Genomic DNA, 25,860 nt, shown 5'->3' with positions numbered 1-25,860 from the left:
GTGGCTTGGGAGGCATGTTCGGCGGTGGTTCCCCAGCGTCCAGCTCATCATCGCCGTCCAGCGCGTCAGGCGGTGGGTCAGGTGATGCCTACCACGCCTCAAGTGGTCGTCCATCAGCCTCCATCAACGGGCCCCCGACTTCATTCCCTGCCCGCCCATCCTCATCAGGCCCGTCATCAAGCATCAACGGCTCTCCCACCTCATTCTCCGCACGCCCCTCTCCATCTGGAGGTGACTCGTTTGACTGGAATGGCTTCCTTTCAGGTGGTGCTCACCCGTCATCCCAATCCGGATCTTACTCCGGGGACGACTCCCAGCCGGGTCAGCCGTACGGCCAGTCCGATGACAGCGATTCATACGCTGCTCCAGCCCGTCATCACGGTCATCAATCCGCTGACCACAGCCACTCGTGGGCTGGACAATCTGGCCGAGGCGCCAATGGTCAATCTTCCCAAGGAGGACTCGCCAGTGGCTTCCCCGGAGCTGGTCAATCCGGCGGGGGTGGATACGGCCAAGGTGCTGGCCAGCTATCTGGCGGGGGTGGTCTCGGTCAAGGCGTCGGAGGATTTGGTGGCGGATTCGGTGGTGGTATTGGACCCGGCCCTTTAGGCGGTCTGGCTTCAGGCATTTTGGGTGTAGGCGCCGGCATCGTTGGCACAGCTGCCGGCATCCTGGGAGGAGGTCTTGGTGCAGGTGGCCCGCCCCCAGGCCCCGGTTATTGATCCCCTTCTGACCAGTTTCATAGGTTTGTGCTTTTCATCCGTTTCAACATCACATACCCATTCACGACCTCTTGCTGACATATCAATTTATAATCCTGCAGAATAATACAGACAGCTTTCTTGGTTGCACTTCTTTTTTCTTCAACCTTTATTCTTATTTCATGTTTATTAATAACCTCGTGTACAATCACAGCTGGCTGTAAATCTTATAACTTTGCTTGACGAGAAATACATGACAACGTATCACCTAAATACACACCTCCTGCTGTTCTTAGATCATCTTATTGTGATCACACTTCCTGGATTGTCGATTATCGGACATCTTGTGATTGTTGTGCACGCTCGGTACATACAGCAATCGCACCGCACTCTTCCCAACCTTGCCCCTCTGTCCTTGACCTCACAGCTCCCCCCGTTTGCAACCAAAAGATGCCCCCCTCTGCACAAATTTAACGATTGTTTCTCTGAGCATCCGGCTTTTGACTTGAAGCCTGTAACAATTCATCTATTCGTATGTCAACTTCTTCATTTAAATCTTATCTTGCTGTTTGTCGGAGAACTTGCCCGCACGTCGCGTCCGGGCACAACCCGCCAATGAGGTTGGCAGTGATCAACTTCAAGCCACTGCAAAGATGGTTATATGTTCACTCATCCCTCAACCTGTCAACCAGCTCGGTAATGGTTTTGTTCTTTCCGTTTCCTGAAGAGCCTGCCTCCTACCCCCCTCGTCTCCAATTCCTTTACTGTCTTTATCTCCCGGAGTCATCTCTCATTCTTGATCCTTGAATATTTTTAACCGCCTCCCATGATGTCTTCCAGACATAGTGAACACTGGTCTCTGGCTTTACATTTTTCAATGAATTTTGTGACCTGATCGGCTTATGAAACCGGTTTCCCTAATCAAATCGCAAGCGATACGAACATACACAAACCTTAAACAACTGTCCCTGTTCTTTTGTATCCTCCTTGACCGATCCATTTACTCATCTTTATCGTCGATTCCAGGTGACCATTCATAGCGAACTTTTTTGCGCTCTAAAATGGCTCAAGGTACATTCTTGTTCCACAGAAAAAATACAGAAATTTGATCTTGAAAAGAAAACAAATAAAATGATTGTGATATACAAAGAGTATCACAAGGAACTAACTTCGCGACTCCAAGTCAAGGACTCTTTCTGCCCACTGGTTTGAGTGTGCGATGATGCTGACGATGAGCTCAACAAGTTGCCGTTGCCTTTGACTCCGAACTGGTAGAGTAAGATGATTTTGTTTTGGATCGTTCGAAGTATGATGATGATTATTGTTGATGACCCAAGCGAGAAACAAAAGAGATTATAATGAGTACGAAACGATTTATTTATTAAAAAAAAGAGGATTTTGCATTCGTTGGTTGGAAGACATAGACGGACGGACTATTATTATTGTGCAGGGGGCGGTAAGAGAGGAGCGCCGTGGGCCCAACCTGCAACGAGAATTGAATGCATTTCATGACCCTGTTTTTTCTGTTCAGCTGCCACATCAGCGTACTTCACTCCTTCCAAGATACTGATCTGATTTGGGAATTTATGAGCTCTTCACATTTACCACGTCCGATCAAAGTCTGCCTTGCATCAACATTTGGATACCAAAACATTTTTTTTAATTGGGAAGAAAACAGATTGTAGTAGTGGTGGTCCCTACTAAATTTGCTTTGTTGCTTTTGAATGAGAGGTAGAGTGGAAGAGTGGTCTTGGAGGGGGCAAAGACTGACAGAGGTAGCTACTCCAAAAGAGCAGCTATTCGGTGCCTTGAAAGGAAGTGATGGAATAGAGATAAGACGAGGAAAAGAGAAAGGGGAACCGAGAGAGATGGGGAAGGTGATAGGTGGATGGTTCTATAGCTCGACTCGGAGAGGTACCTTGTTCCCTTCCTCGTCTACTTGTTCTTCGATTTCAAGCTCCCCGGAATCCGCGATGACGACCTTCTCGAGCGGTTTGTCTCTGCTATCAGTCTTGGATGATTCGATGTCGTAGACGACGTCCTAGAATGGGAGCACGAAATGATTGGGATCACTCTCATAATTGAAGAAGAAGAAAATGACACATACCATGCCTTCAACAACCTTGCCAAACACGACGTGTTTCCCGTCTAACCAAGAAGTCGTGACGGTGCAAAGGAAAAACCTATGATGATTATAAACTCAGTCAATTTACCGATACCTGAAACCGGGTCTGGAAGATCATTCGACTGAACTGAGAGCCATTGGTGTCTGGACCTGCGTTTGCCATCGATAGCGTCCCAGGACCTTCGTGTTTGTATAAAAAGTTCTCGTCTGGAAATCTATGATCCAATCATAAATCCGCAAAAACCATCAGTCAAACCCAGCATGCAACTTGTCAGCAATCGTTAGGGTGATTGTTATTGCTGAAGTTTCACTGACTTGTTGCCGTAAATTGATTCGCCACCGGTTCCATCTCCCTTGGTGAAATCTAGTGAGAATGGTCCCAACCCAGAGTCAGCTAAGAATAAAAATGGATATTGTGGCCAGGCGAAGGGTACTCACCACCACCTTGGATCATCTGAGGAGCGAGGAAAGCAGCGATCGGGCAAGCCGAGGAAGGCAGGTAAAGAAGAATAGCAGTTTAGTTCAGCCTTTTTGGTAGCCGTTTCACAACTAAGCCAAAGTAGAAGCCTTACAAAATTTTTGATGATTCGATGAAAGCTGGATCCCTTGTAGGCCAAGGGAGTACCACTGGCAGATTTCGTGTTACCAATAGCCAGGACTCTGAAGTTTTCACTAGTTTTAGGTGTCCTCTTGAACAGTGCAATCACGACCCTTCCTAACGGCTTTTTACCGCACAAGACAAGCACACAACACTCGATCAGAGCTTCATCCCAGATTGCCGCACAACATAGATAAATCGAAATGTGGATTTACCTTGCCGCCACGTGTAATATCGAGGTAGACCCTAAATGTTGCAACAAGCGAATCAGCTTCCTTTTCTGTTTCTTCAGGAAGGAGAAGGTTTGGAGAAGGAAATTTTAAGAGAATACAAGCGACTGCTGACGCACTTCGAGACTGCCACTGGGCCTTTTCGGGGCTGCTGGTCTGCGATCGTGGTGTGGAGGATGACCGCAACAAAGGCGCTGAGGAGCCAGGAGAGCAAGGTGGTCGACCGCATCTTGGGATATCAGTTTTCAGGCGTGCGGATTGGTGATGGTAGTTGAATATGTTTTTCCGTGGGTGTTGCTGGGCTGGGTGCTGGCGCTGGCTGACACGATGACCGAGTGGACTCTGTACTCTGCCGACAGGTGGCAACCATGTCCAACCTGTCACACTCCCAGTCACACCCCTGCCCGAGCTACATACATTCAATTGCTTGCAACTGAACCAGTCAAAGATATTTCAGCCTCCCAAGCCCGTCCAATTGGCCTCCCAGGCCCGTTCATCGGACCTTCCCAGGGCTCAAGCCCGTCCAAATGGCCTTGAAAGCCCGCCCATCATGTACTGCCAAACCACCGGGTGTTCGGGCGGGGTGCTGGCCTCATCCCGACCACCCGCACCCGGGTGGTACTTTTCGGGTGCCAGCCTTAAATGGGCAGCAGTTAGCCAGCGCCATTTGACTGAGCGGGCGGGCCTGAGCCCAACAAACTCAGCCGGATGGTGCTTGCTGGAGAAAGAGAGTTGCTTCAACACTGGCAATTTATGTAAGTCATCAACTTGCTCTGCTTTCTTGATTCCAGGCAGTTTGATGGGACTCACAATCACATGTATGAACCAGAAATGATATTGTTAACATCACGCTTATTGATAAAGTACCGGTTCCAGGTGTCAGGAATTATTTAGTGAAAATTTCACCCAGATCAGACTAGGGCTGGACCCCGGGGACAGGGTTGACCAGCATACCACATACCTGCTATCCAACCCAACGGGTGAGGGTGTGATCATGATACATGATGCGTTGGATCCCACCTGTGGGCACACAACCTGCATATACTGAATAGGGCGGGGAGGGCGTGATTATCATGCACAAAGCATGTCATGTTGAGGGTAACTTGGGTGACACGAGACTAAGAGAAGTTTGACGAGATGTCAAGGACAAAAGTCCTAGCACAATGAGTCAAAGTATAATCATCATTCAGTGAGGATCACAGTGAGGGGAAACAACTAGACTATATACATGTACAATATAGGCTAAGTTGTGGGTGTATAGATTAGAAGCATACTGCATAAGGGAATGCTAATGCACTATCTCAACATGTCATTACACCAAATTTAAAACAGTATCTGCGGTTTCTGAGTTACCACCAGTATGTCAAATTTTTGAGGCCGGATTCAGAGACAATTCCTGCCTGCCCATTCACCACCCATCATGACCCCAAAGTCACATCACTTGCTTGTATCACTCCCCCAACCCCGCTCATCAAATCACTATAACAACATGTGGAACTGTTATGAGCCGTAGCGCGGACTCCGCAGCACAGACTCACATGTACATAGACTACATGTACATGTCACGGACCATACTCAAGGTTTGAGAGGCTGGAGATCCAAGCCTCTTCCTCATATTGGATCCAGAAACCCCAGACTACATCTTCCTCTCCCTACAACAGACCATAACAGGAACATATGTACATACCTCCTATCACATGTGCACACTTATGGTGTTCAAAGTTGGTTTGCATAATTTTATGCATGCATAAATCATAAAATCATAAAAATATTTTGGTGAGGAAATCTTGTATTACATAATCAGACAGTCATATCCCCTGCAAAAAAGATTTTATGATTTTATGATTTATGCATGCATAAAATTATTCAAACCAACTTTGAACACCATAACTATAGCAGCACACTTAATCTAATTGGCTTGCAAATTTCTTGCCAGTGACTCCCCAACACACCTGGTAAATTATGGAACCAAAAGAGACCAATGAATCTCGTTTTTGATATGTATCACTCTTTTTCAAACCTCAATTTTTCTGATAATTTGGTAGATTAAGCAATTCAAAGGCAGAAACTTACTCCCTGTTGACTAATTGCTGGTTTTGGATTTGTTTTAACTTACCAGTCTTATTTTCTTATTTTCTTGAGCTTGTAATTCAAAAATGTTATGTGATCTGCTGGTTTGAATTTTTCTTTACTGCTGAAGAAATTCAAATTTGAACTGTCCCAAATCAAAGGGAGAGGCATCAAGATCAGTGTTACATTGCATAGCAGGATCTGTACTGGTTTGTTTGGCTCCAGGATTCAAGTTTTTTAATTATAGAAAATAGTGATATGTATATAGATTCCACACTCCCAATTGCTCAAAATTGTGATGACAGGTACATATATACATCTGTATGTCTTTCAGAAAATGAAACCCACTTGTATTATATGTGACTCATTGCAGTGTCAAGGCAACAGTTGTATCATGATTGGATGTATATATTATCATCAACCGGACATGTTTCATTAGCTGTATGATGCCAAATATTCAACCCATAACAATACACATCCCATGTATCCTTTATTTGTGTACATAGAAATCATTATTCAAATCTAGGATTTTCCTCTTCTGTTTCATTAGCTGTATGATGCCAAATATTCAACCCATAACAATACACATCCCATGTATCCTTTATTTGTGTACATAGAAATCATTATTCAAATCTAGGATTTTCCTCTTCTCTCCTTCACAAGGCAGAATTCAGAATTTTCCACCAAATAACATATCATTTTACCAGTATATCCTAGTTTGATAAATTGAAATCCTTATCAGTGCATATCACCCCCACCCTAGATCTTTAGCCTCAGTTAACCAGGAATTAAATCAAATTTCTTCTTCCTTGTAGCTTCCCATTAAATATGCTGGTATCTTCATCTCTAAGTCACAATATATCAAAAATAATATTACTGGGTTGTATTTACTTACAAACAGCCCATCAAACCAATTGTCTTATCAGAAATTTTATACCCACAGAACGTGTAGAGAAGCCTTCAATTTCATCAGGAGACATTCATCAATACTTTGAATCTGTCAGGATTCTCAGAACACCAACTGCTGGATCATACAGAGACCGTAAGATGCCTCACTTGAATTTTTCAGAACAAATTTGGGATCATGATTGACTGAATCTTATTCTTCAATCAAATAATAGAGTTAGAAAATTCAAAGGAAATATCAGAAGATTTTCATGTTGAAACTTACTGGTCAACCATTCAAAGAAGTTCTATCTTGGAGGAACTTGACATGATTACAAAAGATCTTGATGATCTCATGATTTCACTCAACATGAGAAAAACTAAACATGTCAAAAGTTTGAATGTTCCTCATTCCAATATTGAATTCAAATCAGACAGTTCTTTAATGGAGAATCATGCACAAGACCTCATGGCTGTTCAAAAGTTTTTGAAAGGGAAGTGTATGAGTCTTTGTGTACATGAGAAGAATTTTTCAACAACTAAAATCTTGGAAGAAAATAATTTTTCAGAGGAGTAATTCCAGTTATTATCTGAATAGAGATTCCAACTTAACTAAGCCAATTGTCCTGATTTTTTTTGTTTTGCTTTTGACAAAAAAGAATCTCATCAGTTCCAGAAGATATGTTCCCCAAAAATTTGATTACTCCACCTGAATTTTACTCTCATTTGAATGATGAAAATGATCACAACATCTTGATTCTTAAAAGAATTTACATTCAAACTATTGATAAAGTCTACAAGCATGATTTGATAAATCAAAATGAATTTGAAGATTTGATTGAAAATTTGTGTCAGCAAGGGTTTTTTTATCATGATGGGCTTCACAGCTTTAAACAGCTTGGAAAGAAAGAAAGAAGTCCTCCATTTACAATTAGTAGGATTGAAATCTATCCATCACCTTTTGTGAATATTTTTAAAGGTAGGTCACACATCCGTAGTGCATCAATTTTCTCTGTTAAACTTGGATTATCTGTTGTCCTTTCTGTTGATATTCTGCTTTTTCTACCATTTATAGTTATCAAACCTGAATCAAAGAGAAAGATTTTAAATGATTTCATTGGGTTGGAGGCCAGAAAAATCAAGTTCAAGAACCATGATTTGACAGTTCCCAAGATTGAAAAATTCAAAAATTGGATGGACTATTTCTTCAAAGATAATGAACTGCTGTCTGATTTAGAAGAAACCAATCCCTCTTGGCGGGCTAGAGGATTGAAGGGCTTTCAGCTTTGGACCTTGATTACAATCTTCAAAGAAAATGAAAACTGGAAGAATGATTGGATCAACAGTGATAAGTTAAGAATTATTGGCCAAATTCTGAAACTTGTTGATGAACAATTTCTGAAACCTGAATTAGAAATAAAATCACCGCTAATTTCCACGGTGTCCCGCAGATTTGATGAACAAGTGAGGAAGAGAATCAATTTGATGACTTCTAGAATTCAAGCACTCATAAAAATTGAAAATGTTACCAAATATTTAGATGAACAATTCCCATTGAAGGAGATTAATGGAAGAAAACCAATATCAACTTTGGAAGAACTCAATTTGATTGAATATCACATCCATTCAGAATTACAAAAGGACTACATAACCACTTTGAAGAGTCTGCAAGATGAAGAGCAGAAGGCTTGTCTGAACGAAATCAATGAACAAATGGAAGTTTTGACTGTTAAAATAACTAAACTCAGAAAGAAGTATTCTCCAGCTGTACCCAGGCCTTCAAGCATCACAAACAAATTCAAACTTTTGAATATGAGTTTTAATTTTAAACCATTTATCAAAGTGTCAAATGTAATAGGGAGACTCAAAGCTGAGCCCAAGCAGCTTGCATGAATTTTGCAAAGTTTCTTAAAACTCTATTCAGGTTCAGTTTCCCACACTTTAAGTTATATGTAGTGCTTAAAAAGCTGAATGAATACCAATAACCCAAATGTGAACCCTGCTCCCAAGTTGCCCAACACTGGTTTCACAAGAAGTATCACACACACATTCCCCTCAAAACACAACATCCAAGTCCCTGCCTTCCTTCATTCCTCTGGCTGTCTTATTTTTATATCATTCCTCCTCTCAAGTTCCCACTTGTTTCAATTGAGAAGGAACTTGGGCTGACTGTTCATCCAATGAGCTATTAAGACATGTAATATGATTTATTTTGGTTCTAAAATTGTCTCCATGGTGCAGCACCTTGCCACTGTCCTGTCCCATACTGCTCCATCCTGGGCTGCTTTCAATGAACAGCTAATTTTTGACATTGTGAAGAGCAACTTGCCAAAGCACAAGATCAAGTTGCTTACCCAAATTATGTTCAAGGAAGCTACACAAATGCACTTGGAGGGCTCCAGACAGAATCAATTCTGCCCCACTTTGTCCTCTTTCCCCAAAGACCAACAGTCCCCCAAGTGAAAGTGTGATTATACGTACCTGAAATGGTCGAGTCGTGATTCCCTATTCATTTTAACCACCCCACGTGGAGCATTCTTGCTGCCGCACCCCAGGTTGCTTATTACAGGTGTAATAGGTTGTAATATAGTATAGATTCTATAGAAGGTTCTGATTCAAGTTGACGAACTTGGTAGAAAAGGGAGGACCTTTGAAAGTGACTTTGAGGCAAGCAGAGAAGACGCTGTCATCACAAAACTGATCACCGGACCTTGACCCGCTAAACATGGGCCAGGATTGTGTCCGAAATCCGAGCTGGTCGGACACATGTCCGACCACTCGGATAGACAGGTCCGAGCAATTTTTCTTCTGCAGTGTCCTGCAATCCTGCGCACATGCCGCCAACCTTGTCACCTCGAAGATTTCCAGCGTTCTCTCCAGTCAACATAGAGCTCACATTTAATCCACCAAAGAGCATCGGAACATTAACGGGAAATGTCGTTCGCAATCGAATCAACCTCAAGTGAGTCTATCTCGTCGTTGATGGGATGGATCAGTTTTGCTTGTTGGTTAGTCTCCTTTACTTTCACACACACGAATCTTTCTTTCTTTCGCAAATCTGTATGTATCATTGTTATTGCATGGTGAAAAGATACATCGAGAATATTGAGGAGGGATGCTGATCTGCCGGTTTGTTTTGTCGCTCGAAGGCTTCTCGTTTACACCCCCCAGGTATGTATGCGTTTGATGTCTTTACTGGAAATCCGAGTATCTAATTATATGTGCCCTTCAAATGTACTAACCCCCCCCCTCCCCCCCCCAAAAAAAAAAAAAAAAAAAAAAAAATCATCTCGGTTGGATTAGATCTACGAAAACTATCTTTACAAAAGTGGAGAGGGCGTCTCAGTCTCTTTCATAGTAATATGGATGATTGGCGATTTGGCGAACTTATTTGGGGCGGTCAAACAACATTTATTACAAACGATGATCATCTTATCGATGTATTACACGCTCTGTGACCTGGTCCTACTCCTCCAAATCTTCCACTACCGTCGTTATCACCAGCTAAAGGCAGCAAGAAATGTCTCACTGAGCGTGGGATCTGAAACCGGGAACGTTGGAGTCGATCACGTGGCTTCTGAACCTGCAGAAGCAGAAACCTCCCCTCTTCTGTCTAGACACGATGGCTCGGACCAACCGGAGAACACCAAACTATCCTCCAAATACTTATCCAATCGAGTATATCGCGCACTGAAATACTGCTCCCAGGGCTTACCCAGTTACTTCGCGGTTTATGGCGTGATACTGTTCATCGGCTTACTTGGCTGGTCGATCTCTCAAAACCCCCGCTCAGACCCTCAAGATCCTAAGACTCCACCGCCTGCTGGTGGCAGTAGTGATGAAGTGACTGAAATCTGGGACACGACTGCTCAGATCATGGGCTGGATTAGCGCGTTCGCTTATCTCAGCAGTCGAATTCCGCAAATCTTTAAGAATCAAGTCACCAAATGTCATGGCTTGAGTTTGTTATTCTTCTTAGTGAGTTGATAGCAGCTTCTCAGATCTTTTTGTTTGTTCTCTCCAATTGTCATCGTTTGCGACCTGATAATCCTCGCTTCGATTTCACTTTTCAGGTTGGAATCACGGGGAACTTGACTTATGTCGCCTCAATCTTGACCGTAGATCGATCTCCAGAACACATCTTAATCAACCTGTGAGATTTCACTTCCATTATGCAGGCCAGTGCATCATGCTTCAACAATGTATATGATTGACTGAATTCGGGCTTGCAATTCTTTCAACTGTTTTGAATTTCAGGAGTTGGTTAATAGGTAGCGGCGGAACGATATTCGTGAGTTGAATTCACTTGAGCTTGATTTGATTCCAGATAACAAGAAAATCCCAGAATGAAACTAATATTCTGGATCGTTTTCTTAGCTGGACCTCATAGTACTTTACCAATTCTGGAGCTATCGACATGAACGTGCGGACTCTTCCATCATCCCTCAAGAGGATGCAAGCTGATTTCTTGGAACCATAGAGCTTGAGGTCTCGTAAAAACCACACTCTTACTCATTCTTAATTCATTCATCAAACATAGACCTGTATTTTTTATCTATTTTCCTTTGATAAGGAAATCGCATTTGTAGAATACACACTTCAGTAAGCGGAAACGACAGCAATGACAGCCCTTTTCTTCCTGATTTGGCTTACGAAACACGTTAGCTATAATTGAATCATCTTTCATTTGGATGGCTCCGTGAAGGCTGGCGCCGAAGCTAGGAAATGTTGTTATATGTATGCACCTAGCCACAATACAGTACCTGAGGATGATTAAGCGAGCGGCATCGCTTGGCCCAGCTGCATGTACCAGCATACAGACAGACTTATGACGCTGCTGGGAGTCGATGCTCATCGACATCACCAGAGCATGTCCATCGCATTCTCATAACGTGTGTTCTCCGCTTCGGCCCCCTTTCACCATTAGAGCTGGTGTTACCGAGGACAGGGAGTGGAATAGAGCGGTTCAAACGTACATGGGCATCAAACATTCAAACATTTGGCAATATACACTCAAGGGTCGAAGCTGGTCGAAGTGAGCCAAATTTCCAGTGATGACATCATACATACATTTTTACTTGAACATGCTGGGTCTGCTCTGTCGGCTCCTGACTCAACTTGTGACAGAGTTCCACTGCCAGTGCGCAGCCCTGATCACTGGGTTAATCAACTTTTGCCATCATCGATTCACACGTTCGCAAACTGTTATCATCTGTGGATGCAGTCGAAGGTCTGAGGGAGTAGGAGGGAGTTGGACTTTAGTCAAGGCTTCAAGCTCGACGGTTCGTCATTAGAGGATTTTGTGTCTCATTGATGAAGAGAGCGATTCACGCCTCTCGACGACAACTTTTTTATGGTACATCACATACGCTACGCAGTCGCTGCCTAATGCAGGCTGGGATCCGTGATGGATCCCAGCGGCGCCAATCAGCAAGTGATCTGCAAAAGACACATCTTCTTTTGCTTAGGCCAAGAGCCACCCTAGCCCGGCCGAGCCTGCTCGTCCGGAGAACTCGTCAGAAAGATACAACTGTGTATTAGCTGGATGCTGATGGATCATGTTTCAGTGGGCTATAACATGGTCATTGATCACTTGTTTGGTCTAGTGTATTCGAATGCCAAACGTGTGCAGGTGTCCCCATGAAGTTCAGATTACGATCAACTCACTAGCAGTATGTGTAGACCGAAGGATCGAAACCTATCGAACCCCGATTAAGTAGAGCTCAAGAATTATTCATGCAACAGATCACATAGCCCATGAAGCTTGCTGGGCAAGGGATCGATAAAGAAATATACACACCCGGGCAGTGGGCTGCTCGAAGAACTGTAAAAAAGCGGAGGCTCCAATGAAGCTCCCCCCCCTTAGAACCATTTGTACCCTGCTCAACCCTGTACATCATTAACCGATACTCAAAGCAGCTTCATCCAACCGGTGCCTCCCAAACTAGCCTTGCAATTGCTATTCCTCTCAGGCAGCGCGCACTCATCGGAATCGAGCAAGAGATGTGTAAGACGATTATTCGTCCCGTCCGACGTATTCTTGGGATTCGTACTGAATCCAGCCATACCTTATTATAGGCCAAGAAAGCGGCGAGAAGTCGACGGAATGTTGTGACGTACCGCTCGATCGACAGCTCAGTATAGATCCGCTCGCAGAAAGGGAAGCAGTTCGTCGATCCGATTGGATGTAAGTCTCTTCCCTCAAGGAAAATCCCGTTGTGACAGACATAAATAAAAAAAGCCTCTTGATCATCAAGCCTGAAAAGCCAATTCTCACTTTTACCCTGGCGCTTTCCTGCAGCATTCTTCCCATCACCTTTGTCTACTCGTTTCTGAGTCATCTCGACCGGTCCAATTTGGGTAAGTCTATCCATTCCACCTCTTATATCACTCTGAATTATTTTTATCTTTGCATTTACCCATCTTTTGTTTTCTTCTTTCTCTAGGCAATGCGCGAGTTGCGGGTCAGTCATTTAATTTCTAGTCGGAAAGCGCGACGACAAATTCAAATTTTCCAACCATTTAATCCACAGGTTTACAGGAGAGTCTTAAAATGACGGACTTCCAGTTTTCAGTTGCTCTCACGATGACTTTTGTGTAGGTCTCTTTACTATTCCACTCAACTTCTTCCCGCATGCAACGATGTTCTGATTGAGTTTTCTGCTTTTGTTAACCCAAAGTCCATACGTTGTGAGTAACAGCCTCCCAATTCTCTGATGTCCATAGAGGAATAGCGTGCTGATGACCACCAAACACGACAGGCTGCCGAGCTGCCAATCAACTTGGTTTGTCCAATTTCTTTTTGCCCATTTTATCGACACGTATGTTAGTTGACCGGCCATTCGTTTTTTAACAAAACTTTACAAATTTGAAAGGTGCTAAAAAGGATCGGCGCAAATATCATGATACCCTTACTGGTGACTCTCTGGGGACTGGTTACTACATTTCAAGGTGGATATATTCATTGCTTGCTGTTATTTCCATTCGCCATTGACATAGTAATGTTCGATTGAATTTTAAAGGCTTTGTTTCCACTTATCAGGGCCTACTCGTCACAAGGTATGTATTCAGCAAGTTGATTCATGCGCGCCTTCTCATGCTAACCATCTTGTTTTGATTATTCCCCAGGTTCTTTTTGGGTGCCGTCGAGGGTAAAACCATTTAATTTATCTGAATCTCGATGTATAAAAAACTGAATGCTCAATGCTCTCTGAAAACAGGCGGTTTATATCCAGTAAGTTGTTGGCAAGCGCGATTTGCGACTGTTTCTTTGTCGTTGATTCTTATCTGGTGTTCTAGGCTACCGTACTCTATGTCTCAAATTCCTACAAAAGGTTTGGCTTCTTTCCTCCGCGTCATTCACGTGGGAAAACATCCAACTGAGCTACTCTCTGAATTGCATTCACAAGGAATGAAGTTCAATTCCGGATTTCTCTGTTCTCGTCAGCCTCAGCATTGTCAGGGGCCTTGTCTGGGGTATTCGCTTACTGGTTCATACAGCTGTAGTGTAACCTTCTCTTGCTCAGTGTGTCCAGGAACAGTGCAGGTATGACTGAGGCTTATCGGGTTTTCTGTCCATTCCTAGTAATGGCGTCTGTAACATACCAGGATGGGGTTGGATATTTATTGTTCGTCACATCTCTCAGCAAGGCGTTGTTCTACACATCAATTGTCCATGATCTCCAAGCTTACATGGTTCCCAATCTCACCATATAACCACAGATCGAGGGCATTTTTACGACTCTATGTGGATTAATAGGTTTTTTTATTTTCCCTCGCACAATAACAACCTGTAAATTCTTAACCCCGGAGCAAAGAAGGTGAGAGTCAGCCAGTGCATTCAAATCTTTTGCAGGTGATGTAAGGCGACCTCATAGCGTCTTGTAACTTTCCCTGCAGCATCATGGCGATTCGATTGGAGCAAGATAGACCGTCGGAAACCCAGGGATCCGAAGAGAAGTTCTCGTGGTACCAAGTGGGTTGCGCACTCAGAAGTCCACACGTCTTACTTGCAGCCGCGTCTCTTTTTATGATCGGGTCGAACCTTTACGGATTAGCTTATTTCGAACCTAGCAGTAAGTGAAAGCACTGCCAATCTCCCCGAATCCTTTTGCCTTTGCTGAACCCAATGCCATTCGTCCCAATCAACTTCTTGTTAGCTGTTAAATCGGTAAGCCCCTAACAGCTAGCCAGTCCCTTCGACAATAAGACTAACTTCAGATCAGTTTGGCTATTCCGCGAGAATGACTCAACTGGTTTCCGTTCCCCCATTTGCTGTGGGATTCATCTGTCAGCATCAAAATCATTTCTATCCAATTCTCTCGACTCCAATGCTGAAAACACTCTTGTCCTGGAAAAAAACATGGGAAAACCAGCCATGCTCTTGACGTCTTACTTTTCAGACCACTATGGAGCACGGGGCGTCACTGCCATAACAATGGGATGTCTTGCTGTATGCTTTTCTCTTCGCTAAGGGCTTAATACTGCTTGTCCCAATACTAATCAAGCCGCCATGACGAAACACTCTTATTTTCTTGAAAACAACAGTTTGTTGGCTACCTCATGTTCATAATTAGCAGTTCAAATGTCGTTCGATATTTCTCCTTGTTTCTCTCAACCGCGGGCATCTATTCTGCTTCCCCAACTCTGTATGCTTGGATAGCCAATAATAGTGCGCCTCACTACCGCAAAGCCACGGCTATCGCATTGGGACCTATAGCCGCTAACACGGGCGGAATTGTTTCGACATGGGTAAGCTCTTCATTTCATTGGAATTTTTCCTGAATCTCGACAACGGAGTGCACTTTCAGACTTCGTTTTAAAAGCCAGTTTCTAGTCTGCAGTTTGACTCTAAAAAAGGAACAAATAAAATGATGATGACATTTCTAAAAAAAAAAAAAAACATCCCCACAGCTCTTTGCCAGCTCACAGGACTCCCATCACCAGGCGGGCCCCATCGTTAACTTGTGCTTGTAAGCGGATGCTGTTGTTATTCCATAATACATACAAATAATACCTATACTGACAACCAAGAGTTCTCCTTTTCTTCTGGAATCTAGCGCGGCTGGTATCGCAGTTTTTTGCAGCATCAACCTCGTCTGGCTGAGATCTTGTAACAAGAAGAAAGTCGCTCAAATAGAAGAAACAGCCGCCTTGACGGAAAAACGACAATCAATAGTCAAGAACATTAATCACGAAGAGTGGCTCAGACTGGGTGATAAATTCCAAACCTTCAAATATTCTTATTAAAAAAATTGTACCCCAGTATACCTTTGGAGATCTTCCCAAGCTTCCTTGTAATTATTCTACCGCATGTATGTTTATTGGACGAACAAGCGCAGGCTTCCATGTGATTGCGAGCTGAGAGTGAGGCCAAGAATGACAAGAAAACACGCGCAGAAGAGCGAACTTGGCATAACGGGTGATGAGATAAGTCACAAGCAAAAGGAAACAAACACTTACATGTGTTATTCCTAAACTGGGAATAGCAAAGAAATAGATGACCATGTACTGAGCCTGAAGTCAAAAAATCTGATAGACAACATAAGAAGAGAGGGGCAGGGTGGAACACATATAACCTGCCCGGGTTTTGATCTTATAATTGATGATGGATGTAAATTACTGTTGAATTACTGTTTACATTTAAAAAACAAGCTGTTGTAGGTTATGTACCGAATGGGAGTGATTAGCGGCTTACAAGAAATGATAAATACATGGCAAAAACATGTTTAACTGTCTATCAAAATTTTTGCTCATTACAAAAGGAATAATGAAACATGGGAAAGGGTCACGTTGAAATACAAACTTATATTAATCATCGGGGGCATTCAGCTAAATGGCAAATGAAAAGGTTCTTGGAAAATGTAACGGATTAATTATACGTTTTTAAGATTGATGTTCTTCGGAGATCAAGTAATTAAATTAAGAAATTCAGAATGCTCCTTCTGGAGGAAATCATAGATTGTGAATAAATTAAATATCGGGATCAGATTTGTTTCATGTTCTTAATTCACAGGGTAAAAGAGGTCGATGATGTCAGCTGGACTTTTCCTTCTATGAAGAGATACGATGCTTTTTAAGAAATGTTTGAGAAAAACGGGGTTCATACCTTCTCAGTTGGTATCTAGAAAAGGGCAATTAGCTTATTTGTCCAATGATTGAGGACATTTAACCAAAACACGATCCCCAATACCAAACCAATCTTGGTGATCACCCTCAATCTTGGGATTCAAGTTGTCCTTTGGACCGAAGACCTGTCTTCTCATTGTGTAGGTATGTTGCATAATCCTCGCAACAGAACCTCGTTCATCATCATTGCGACCCGGAAAATGCATCGTGAAACCATCGGTCTGCAATATTACAGTACGTCAGTTTAGGGTCAATAACACGTAAGCAGATTTCAGGTTCAATATCATATTTTCTGACTACGGGGATATCGTGTTACTTCCGCTGGCATTGATAGTTTTTTTATAGAAAAAAGAGTTTATACTCAACATGATCAACCCAATCGCAACATCGATCGTCATGGCCAAATAAACTCCAAAACAAATCTCCAGAGCCATTGGAATTGGGTAGTTCTGTCTCGGCCAAGAACGCTTCAATCCCAGTACCCTTGATAGAGCAAGCGTAGATGATACCTGCCGTAATGGGGGAGACGATAAAGATCATGAGGATGGCCACGTGAGATTGTCGGATGGTCAAGGAACGGTGGCGTTGCGGTTTAGTCTGGCCGGGCTTTTGAGCTTTATGAGTCGTCCATTCAAAGACGATCGGAAAGCATTTTCCACAACCCCCAATCAAGAGAGCCAGCAAGCCTAGGAAAATTGGGACAAGTACCCAGCCGAGTAGTCCCCATGATTTCGCTCGACCTGACCAGTCATACTCGCCAGCATAGTAGACCTTCCCGTGTGACGCAGCCAGCGCAGCATCGGAATTATATTTGTCTGCTCGAGGCGGATAAAAGTGATTAGTCCTGTTAAAATCGAACCACATTCGTCTGATCAGTCTCTCAGTCATTGTGTGTGGAACATTGCACATCTACCTATATTTGGCAAATGTGCTTCGGTTTTAGATAATTTTGAGACTCTGATCTTACACAGCATCAATCGTGCTAATTTTTAGGTCTTTAGTCGAGATACCGTACCTTCCACTAGAAACTAGATGGTTGGGGGCTTTGGTGTGGATCCATTGCGAAATTGCCTCAGTCCAGGCTGTAGCAGGATCATCCAACTCGTTACCCGTCTCCCAAAACATAATTGTAGGTTCATCTTTAATCCTAACTTGAGTATAAGGATTAACGTGATTAAAGATTGTTTCCAAGTAGAGCAAAAAATCCTTATAAACATCAGATTTTATATCATAAAACGTTCTGTAGTCGGAGTCTGGAATCGAGCGCCATTTCAGGAAAGTTTTGAATCCGCCGTGATCTGTCGTTCATTATTTATCAAAATGTTTTCAAGTTAGCAATCATGTTCGACTCGTTTTCCTCCTGTCATGCCTTTCATTTCGCAAGGAAAAACAATTGACACCATTCATTCCTTCCATGTTTCTCGTTTGAGAATCGTCCTCATCAATTGAAATATGTAGGATGATATGAGGATCGAAAGGCTTACAGTACTCGTATTGGTCGGTGATTGGGATTATTAATCTCAGGCCGTATCTAAATATGTAGAACATATTTGGGTTTCGAGTGAAAAGAAAATTTATGGATTGTCCAGTCAAAAACACATCCGCTTCCAATAACCGCCTCTAGTCTCCCTGGTAAGCTGTTAAATTTTCCGCGTTGTTGAAAGATTCTCACCCACCTTTTGGCAGCATAGATCGCAAACGATATCACGTCCAGTGCGTCGTTGTTGGTGTTATTCCTCGTAGGCCAAACTGATAATGGGGTGCCAACTGAGATACCTAGAGTGGTGGCTCTTACTACAGCTATGTAATGAAACCAATGTGTTTGTTCCCATCAGGAAAAAGTCAGCCAAATTTTGTTATCTGAATAAGTCATAACACATCCTTGCGTAAACTTCAAGCTCGAATGGATTACTTCCAATGCAAATGCTGTACTCAACTGGATCCCATGATAGCTGCTGTAGCAAGAGCCTCCAAAACTCTGGTTTGAGATGGATAGGATGGACTAGGTGAAACATTCTCATCGAGTCCTAAGTAAGTGTCGAAAAATTGTCAACTGGGTATCTGCATTTTCAACTTGTTGGATATTCGTCATGCTATTACGACGTAAACTTGGCACATCGAGAGCTCAATTTTCTTAGAAAATGACGAACCCAGCCAATAGATATTAGGCCCTACGATTTTGAATGGCGTGTGCCCATCCCCATCGACCAATTGATGGCCTTTCTTTCGAATGAAACCAACCTCAGGAGACCTATCTAATCTGCCAAGCTGTCGACTGACGGCCTGTGGCCCATCAAGGACTGATACAAATCGAGTGATGTTCTGAGCCGAAAAGCAATTGTTCGGATCCAGTTTGGACATGATCAGGGAGCTTGAGGCGATGCCAAAATAAGAGAGGTCCTGCAGATCGAAAACACCAGGAGAAAAGCTGTTGCTCTAGTCAGGTTCACCGGATTTCATTGGGTTAGCGAATACGTACTTTTGAGTATATTGACAACGACCCTTCAACAGGATGAATCTCCACCGGGCGACTGTCTGCGTGTTGAGCGATGGGTTTAGATCTTCATTAAAGGGGCGGATAGTGTGGGCTGGTGCAGGTTATAGGCAGAGAACAAAGGAAAAGCTAGCAAAGTAGCTTGGACAGGTTTGAACAGCTTCGCAATGGAAGTATAGGATATGATCTTTGTGAGGGTCAGAGGAACGAAGGAATTGTGGGTCGAGTGTTTTTCTTTCGAGATGGGCAACTTGAGGTATGTACAATTTCTTCCTGGATAGAGAAAGTGTTTCTTCACTTGCAGAAGAATGAGAATAATTCTACGGCAGCAAGTCTCCGGTAGATAAAACCTAAAAAGTTTGCATAGTCATGCCACCGAGAGATTTGCCATCGGATTTGTTAGATGTAAATTCTTCAGCATAAAGCTGCCAGTAGTACGGCCGGGTGCCACTAGCACACTTCATTTGCAGCAGGGGCATCCATAAACAGAAAAACGGAAAAAGGGTGAAAAAACTAAAGACAGGGATGATGACATCGCTGGTGGGTTGATATTTTTATTTCATCAACAAATACGTCGAGCTCGTCTGACAAAGCACAATCAAGATACCCAAAAGATGGTAATGATAGACAACATCCGCCACATCAATCCAGCGGAGCGGTAAATACTTAAGCAGCTAATGGCAATGTCATCACGGCAAAGGAAGTATGGTATGGGGAAACAAACCGGTACCCAAAATGCTAATACACTTCTAACTTCCGATATATTTACAACCGAACCGAGATAAGAGAGAAGACTGGCAACACGAACGAAGAAAGAAATACAATTATTTACAGGATGGAGTGCGGTTTTTCGGAATGTGACCTCCTCTGCCGATACCCCATCTACCTCCTGTTTGGCAGCCCCTGTCATGAAGAAATTCGACCCAGGCGCGCTAACGACGTCGTTTGTAACTGAGGATACCTGAGCTGTTCTCGGTGGAAGAAATAAGGACCCTCAAGTTTAAGCTCACATAAAGCTAGGCTTTGACACTTTCTGCATTGGATGGTGCGGGTGCATGAATGGAAATGGTTGTTGAAACAACTGTTTCCGTGCTTTGGCACTATGTCTGTTCAGCTTTCGGAATAATATACCAAAATTGTCAACCCGGGCCTGGTTGGCCAACAGAGGCCTCATGTCGTTGCATGCTGCAGAGGTTCCCGGGGAAACAGGGGGTCACGCGCACTAATGTTGGTGCCATGCGGGCCCGAGTCCCTTCTTGAAACCCCAACCTATTACAACTCAACTCGCTCACACCTAATGGCTAATTTCTCTCAATATCGCTGAGTGATAGTAGCACATGGGAATTCAGGTAGGGGGAGTGATGGACATGTTAAGGCACAACACTCGCTCAGGGGATACCAATTGTGTAGCTTATTAACCTTCATCGACTGGCGTCAGCGAAAGCAAGTTTAACGTACGCAGCGTCAAACATGTACAGCTCGCGGTTATGCTAATAGTTTGGAAGGTCTTACTAATGACAATCAAGTTCATCACCAATCAAAACTGGTAATCAATTAAATACGTCAAAGCAAAACGCGTTAGTTCATTCTCACACTTTGCAGTGATGGCCCAAGATGAACTCGGCTGTACTCATTCTGTGTTGCGTGTGTATTGGGAATCATGGGAGGACGTGAAAAACGAATGTAATTACTACACAAGATGTGGGGGATAACATCTAAGAATCGTGAGCGGTTTATACAGCTACTCCAGCGCCAACGTTTGCACCAGCGTAGATGGGACCAACGGGGCTAGCAACATTGACTCCAGCTCCAACGTGGGCTCCGGCGCCAATAGGGGCCACACCAACATTTGCATCGACATTAGCGCCAACTCCGACTCCAATGGGACCCACGACGCCAGCTCCTACGTTGGCACCGGCGTTGACACCGGCTCCAACACGAGCCCCGACATCTACGTTCGCACCGGCGTTTACACCGGCTCCAACACGAGCACCAGCTCCTACGTTCGCACCGGCGTGGACACCGGCTCCAACGCGGGCTCCAGCACCAACACCGACTCCCGCATGGGCGCCTGCATTGATACCGGCTCCTGCGAGACCGCCGAGGCCGACACCGACGTTGCCCATGACGTTGCCGCTGATGCCCGAGGCGAGATCTGTACTGCCCGAGAAGATACCTCCAATTCCTGCACCGAGGCCTCCTCCAACATTAACATCGGCGTTAGCTCCGAATCCTAGACCTCCGAGACCAATTCCAGGGATCATGCCACCACCATTTCCGAAACCTCCAACAGCTGAGCGGACAGGAGAACGTGAGGAAACTTGATTAGTGTCAATAAGGTTGGTCGTGTGTACATTGTGGTAAGGTACGCATACCTGGGCCAGATGGGAGACGGACGGGTCCAGGGGCGTGGAATGTAGGGGATTGGACGGTGCCAGAAGGGTGTTGAGGGGCAGGTCGGGGCTGGGCAGGCTTCTCTGTGTACGATGGGTGTTGAGCTGGTGCTGGCTTGGGTGGTGCGGAGTACGACGCATGGGTTGGCGCGTACGACTCATGGGCTGGCGCGTACGACTCGTGGGCTGGTGCGTACGACTGACGGGCTGGCGCGTAAGACTCAGATTCTCCGTAAGATTCGTGAGCAGCGTAGTCGCTGCCTCGGGAGGTAGGTACAGCGATGACACCTGGAAAAATGAGAAGGCTTAGTCCAGCTGGTAAACACTCTTCACGGGAAGCGGACTGAGATCCTTACCGCTGCAGACAATGAGAACGCTGATCAACAAGCTGGATTGCATCTTCGACGTGATTTAAATTTAAGTAAAAGATAAATTAAGGGCTTGAAAGAGTGCTTGACGTGATACGATTCGACTCCGAAAGATTGAAAGGTCTGGAAATGATAGTGATGTGTGTAGGAGGTGCCGAAAGGTGAAGGTGGAATGGGGAAATAGCTCAGATCACACCAATCGACCTCATTTAAGTATCAAGACTGACATGAGATGCAAGCCCATTCGTTCTCTGATCTTTGCTGTTTTGGTTGTCCTCGGCTGAGCTCATCTAGGAGATACGATGCCGCCATCTGCGAAACTAGGCTCCGATGGCTGAGCAAATGCAAATTAGTTTATCGCGGGACTAAAGCTCTGGATGAAAGCCAAAAGCCTACACGCTTTCCCGAGCTTCCCGAGAAGAAGCGATGATTGAGTGCGGGGACGGTCGCCCGAGGACATGCCGGATGCGATGAGTCGGCTTATCTCCTTCCTCTTTGCTGCCAGAAAGGTCTACTCTAGCGGCCTGAAAGCCCCAGCGATAATCCTAACACCCAACCGAGCTACATTCAATTGATGTGATCCAACCGGGACCAGCGCGTGTAAAAAGTGGTAGATAGAGGTGATGAGATCGATGAGGGATGATGACTGATAAAAAGAGAACCGGGAAGAATATAGTTGTTGGCGATGAGATGAGGGTTGCAGATCGGAGTTCAGCGAGCGGGGTTCGATTGATCGACATTAAGCTTCTGATCCGGTGCTCCGGAGCCGGATTAGACCTATCCCGCACCCTGATCCTGGTAGAATCTGGTATCCGTCCGGATTCTACCAGATTTTTTAGGAAATGAACGATCCAAGCTCGAGTGGGACACTTGCCACGACGGAAACATTCCCCCTCGACGACTTCTGATGGTTCTTCCGAGTCCGACGATATTTGCGTGGTTGAAAAAAGCCCTTTGACTAATGTTTCAAAGACGGACCAGCCAGCCGGAGAAAAGCAAACTACCTTGTGGGTGTGGCATTATTTTAAGCATAAGACCATTGAAGGAAAACAATGGCATGTCTGCCAGGCATCTCTTGTTCCTGATCAGGGTACTGTAATCTGCCATGCAAAAATTGCCCCCAAAAAACAAGGAATCACAAAATGTATGAGCAGCCACTTGCTCAATAAACACAGGATAAAGAAGGACGACACACATGAGGTAGGATCTCTAGGTTGGTTCCTTGATAAGATTAAAGAGGTCTTGATGGAAAAGCTTGCTGTGTGCTGTTGGTCAATATGTTGTCCGATGCCATATCTCTTACCAAACTGTTGAGCATCCAGAATTTTGGAGAATGCTTGAGTTGTGTAACCCTGAGACAAAAAGCCTTTCCCCTCAGCCAATACCTTGAGCAACTTCATTCTCACCACCTTTATGAACGGCCAGAAAGCTCTGAAGTATTTGCTCTGAAAAGTCCCCTCCAAAATCAGCTTGACTTGCAATGGTTGGACCGCACCTAGCACCAACTCACTCCTTGGAATGACGGCACACTGGATTGAAAACTACAAGCTCAAATCAATGATATTGTCAACCAAGCTGATTGATGGCCCCCACTCTGGAAAAAATCTAGCATCTCATCTCGCCAAAGTCCTTTGGAATAAAGCAAAAAAAATCTGTGTCACAGCAGATAAAGCATCAAACAATGGAACAATGGGTCAAGAAATCCATGACCAGTTTGGTTTTTGATGAAGAAAATTGCTTGCTTGGATGTATGCCACATGCAATAAACTTTGCAGCAAAATTTGGCATTAAGTCCTTCTCCAAACCAGTATGCAGATCCAGTCCTCCTCACATGCTTGCAAGCATTCTTAGCAATCCACCTCCCCAAGTAGATTATGCTAGTTTTATCTCTCAAATAAGTAAGCTGATAGCATTCTTGATAAAATCATCACAAAAAGCTTCTGCATTCAAAGACATCAACAAAGCTGTGAAGTCACTCACTTCCGCTTCTAGTAAAACAACCACTGGTCGTCCAATTAAAGTAATAGCTTTGGTTACCAATATTTCTCCTCTCTATACATATGTTGCTCTTGGCCTCATTCTTTGACGCTCCTGGCCAAAATCCTTAGTTTGCTTGTTTGCCGCTCTCAGCTTGCTATCTTATAGATGAGCCTTTCACAGCTCTCATGTATTATCTCTTTCTCTCATGTTATCTTAAGGCATGTACATTAGCTTACTAAATCCAGCCTGAGATTCTCCAAGTCCGGCCTTCCTTTGTATCCTTTCAGATCCCCCACGAGCTCATCCAATGATTCTCCTCTATTCTCATCTTGCTTCTCTCTCTTTCTATTGTTGAGCTATCTCATCTCTTGGTCTATAAATAGGCCACCTTCTCCCTGCAATGGATCAGCAACTAAGTTTTCTTGTACTTTTACCGCTCTTGAAACCTGCAAGCATCACAAAGCTTTGAATAACAAAGCTCTAGTTATAATAGCAAATGTTTCAACTTGGTGGAATTCAAAATATGACATTCTTGAATGCGCATATAACATTCAAACAACCATTCAACTATTCTGTGAGAGAAACAAATCATCTCAGAAGTACAATCTTTCAGAATCCAAATTGGAAGGTGTCCAACAACTCTTCAGCTTTCTGGAGCCCCTCTCCCAAGAAAGCCAAATGATGCCCACAAGTAAATTTCTGTTGATTATGCTAGCGGCCCCGGTCTACACATGGATCATGGAAAAGTTGAATGAGGTGAATCATATCTTTCATTTTCATTCCTCAACCCATCCAACTTACTGCAAACAAGCCTGTATTTTTCATGAGGATGAGGGATTGATTCCAGCATCAGAACTTATGATTGCCAAAATCAAACAATACTCTGATATTGTGGCTACAAAACCTGTTTATATTTGCTCAACTTTGCTCAATCCTTGAATCAAAACCAGTATCTTGAACAATCCACTCCTCATTTACATTGATATGAGCAAGGATGAAGTTATCCAAATGTTCAATGAGACTGCGGAGCATCTCAGCAGTGATTCAAAATACACAGAAAAAGATTCAACAAAAAAGAAAGATGGAGCTCAAACAACAACGGTTGCTCATCAATCAGTTCAGCATTGTTCAAGAATAAAATCAAGATTTCCTCTCTCAATGAGGAAATCACGGTATACTTGGACTCTGAATGCAATGAAGAGGCTTGTGAGCCACTAACTTATTGAAAATGCAACTCAAAGAAGTTTCCAAACCTTGCCACAATGGCTCAAACATATCTGGCTGCCTCAGCTTTGAGTACTCCCGAGTCCCTGCAAATGAGCATTCTTGGTTGGTCAACATATTCAAGATTACAGCCAAAACAGAATGAAAGCAATGACACTTGAGTCAATCATCTGTTTACAGAAATAGATTGACAACAGCGTGATCAGCATTTGTAATACTGAAAATATCAAGTAGTACTGGCTCTTCATCTTACTTGATTCTCATTGTTTTCATACTTCCATGTAGGATTCTTATTGTTTCCCTGCTTCCAAGGTGGTTTCTGGTCTCATTGAGTCATCATCATAATGCAATGTGACACTACCACCTGTGTTCCACTTGAGTATGCACCAAATTGAGAAAGAGGTCATAATAGTTCAAAATAAAGCCTTTTGGAAGCCTATCACAGCCACCCCATCTGAAATGGGGCAAACTGAGGAATCTGGCCGGATACCGGATTTCAACAGGCCAATCCCAAACCCTGATCCAGTCTGTGAAACCCTTGGATTCCTCCAGATCTGCGGGGTCCGGATTCAAACATTAATTGACATGATACCACATGTAAATACCCTTAAAAGATATATCCAAAGTTCCAAACCCCCAAAAGCTCATTCCAGAAGCCCAACCA

General features: G+C 43.8%; 6 protein-coding genes across 6 annotated transcripts; 3 read left to right on the top strand and 3 right to left on the bottom strand.

The window, feature by feature from the left end:
* Positions 1 to 14: 14 nt before the first annotated feature.
* Positions 15 to 722, top strand: PtA15_14A434 (uncharacterized protein; the record flags this gene model as incomplete). Its single annotated transcript, XM_053163150.1, has 1 exon — positions 15 to 722. One exon carries the CDS (start codon positions 15 to 17, stop codon positions 720 to 722), a length of 708 nt encoding a protein of 235 aa, XP_053027105.1.
* A 1,873-nt stretch (positions 723 to 2,595) lies between these two features.
* Positions 2,596 to 3,883, bottom strand: PtA15_14A433 (uncharacterized protein; the record flags this gene model as incomplete). Its single annotated transcript, XM_053163149.1, has 8 exons — positions 2,596 to 2,742; positions 2,809 to 2,884; positions 2,955 to 3,041; positions 3,142 to 3,190; positions 3,265 to 3,280; positions 3,399 to 3,548; positions 3,640 to 3,670; positions 3,774 to 3,883. The coding sequence occupies 8 exons, from the start codon at positions 3,881 to 3,883 to the stop codon at positions 2,596 to 2,598; spliced, it is 666 nt and encodes a 221-aa protein (XP_053027104.1).
* A 5,660-nt stretch (positions 3,884 to 9,543) lies between these two features.
* PtA15_14A432 (uncharacterized protein) lies at positions 9,544 to 11,073 on the top strand (the record flags this gene model as incomplete). The annotated part of the gene is made up of 6 exons (XM_053163148.1): positions 9,544 to 9,617; positions 9,759 to 9,780; positions 9,913 to 10,587; positions 10,683 to 10,762; positions 10,867 to 10,900; positions 10,987 to 11,073. 6 exons carry the CDS (start codon positions 9,544 to 9,546, stop codon positions 11,071 to 11,073), a joined length of 972 nt encoding a protein of 323 aa, XP_053027103.1.
* A 1,539-nt stretch (positions 11,074 to 12,612) lies between these two features.
* Positions 12,613 to 15,858, top strand: PtA15_14A431 (uncharacterized protein; the record flags this gene model as incomplete). The annotated part of the gene is made up of 15 exons (XM_053163147.1): positions 12,613 to 12,616; positions 12,688 to 12,796; positions 12,911 to 12,969; positions 13,056 to 13,073; positions 13,143 to 13,206; positions 13,290 to 13,299; positions 13,371 to 13,394; positions 13,485 to 13,526; positions 13,652 to 13,668; positions 13,738 to 13,760; positions 13,830 to 13,843; positions 13,909 to 13,943; positions 15,186 to 15,360; positions 15,523 to 15,581; positions 15,669 to 15,858. The coding sequence occupies 15 exons, from the start codon at positions 12,613 to 12,615 to the stop codon at positions 15,856 to 15,858; spliced, it is 843 nt and encodes a 280-aa protein (XP_053027102.1).
* Positions 15,859 to 16,751: 893 nt separating this feature from the next.
* PtA15_14A430 (uncharacterized protein) lies at positions 16,752 to 19,098 on the bottom strand (the record flags this gene model as incomplete). Its single annotated transcript, XM_053163146.1, has 7 exons — positions 16,752 to 16,958; positions 17,104 to 17,581; positions 17,705 to 18,035; positions 18,222 to 18,268; positions 18,414 to 18,537; positions 18,675 to 18,764; positions 18,888 to 19,098. 7 exons carry the CDS (start codon positions 19,096 to 19,098, stop codon positions 16,752 to 16,754), a joined length of 1,488 nt encoding a protein of 495 aa, XP_053027101.1.
* A 1,866-nt stretch (positions 19,099 to 20,964) lies between these two features.
* On the bottom strand, positions 20,965 to 22,023 carry PtA15_14A429 (uncharacterized protein; the record flags this gene model as incomplete). Its single annotated transcript, XM_053163144.1, has 3 exons — positions 20,965 to 21,524; positions 21,607 to 21,912; positions 21,981 to 22,023. 3 exons carry the CDS (start codon positions 22,021 to 22,023, stop codon positions 20,965 to 20,967), a joined length of 909 nt encoding a protein of 302 aa, XP_053027100.1.
* Positions 22,024 to 25,860: the final 3,837 nt, after the last annotated feature.

The sequence above is a fragment of the Puccinia triticina genome, chromosome 14A, assembly GCF_026914185.1.
Source record: "Puccinia triticina chromosome 14A, complete sequence".
Lineage (NCBI taxonomy): Eukaryota > Fungi > Basidiomycota > Pucciniomycetes > Pucciniales > Pucciniaceae > Puccinia > Puccinia triticina.
Note: the sequence above shows the minus strand (reverse complement) of the source record. Positions and strands in the feature narration are given on the sequence as shown.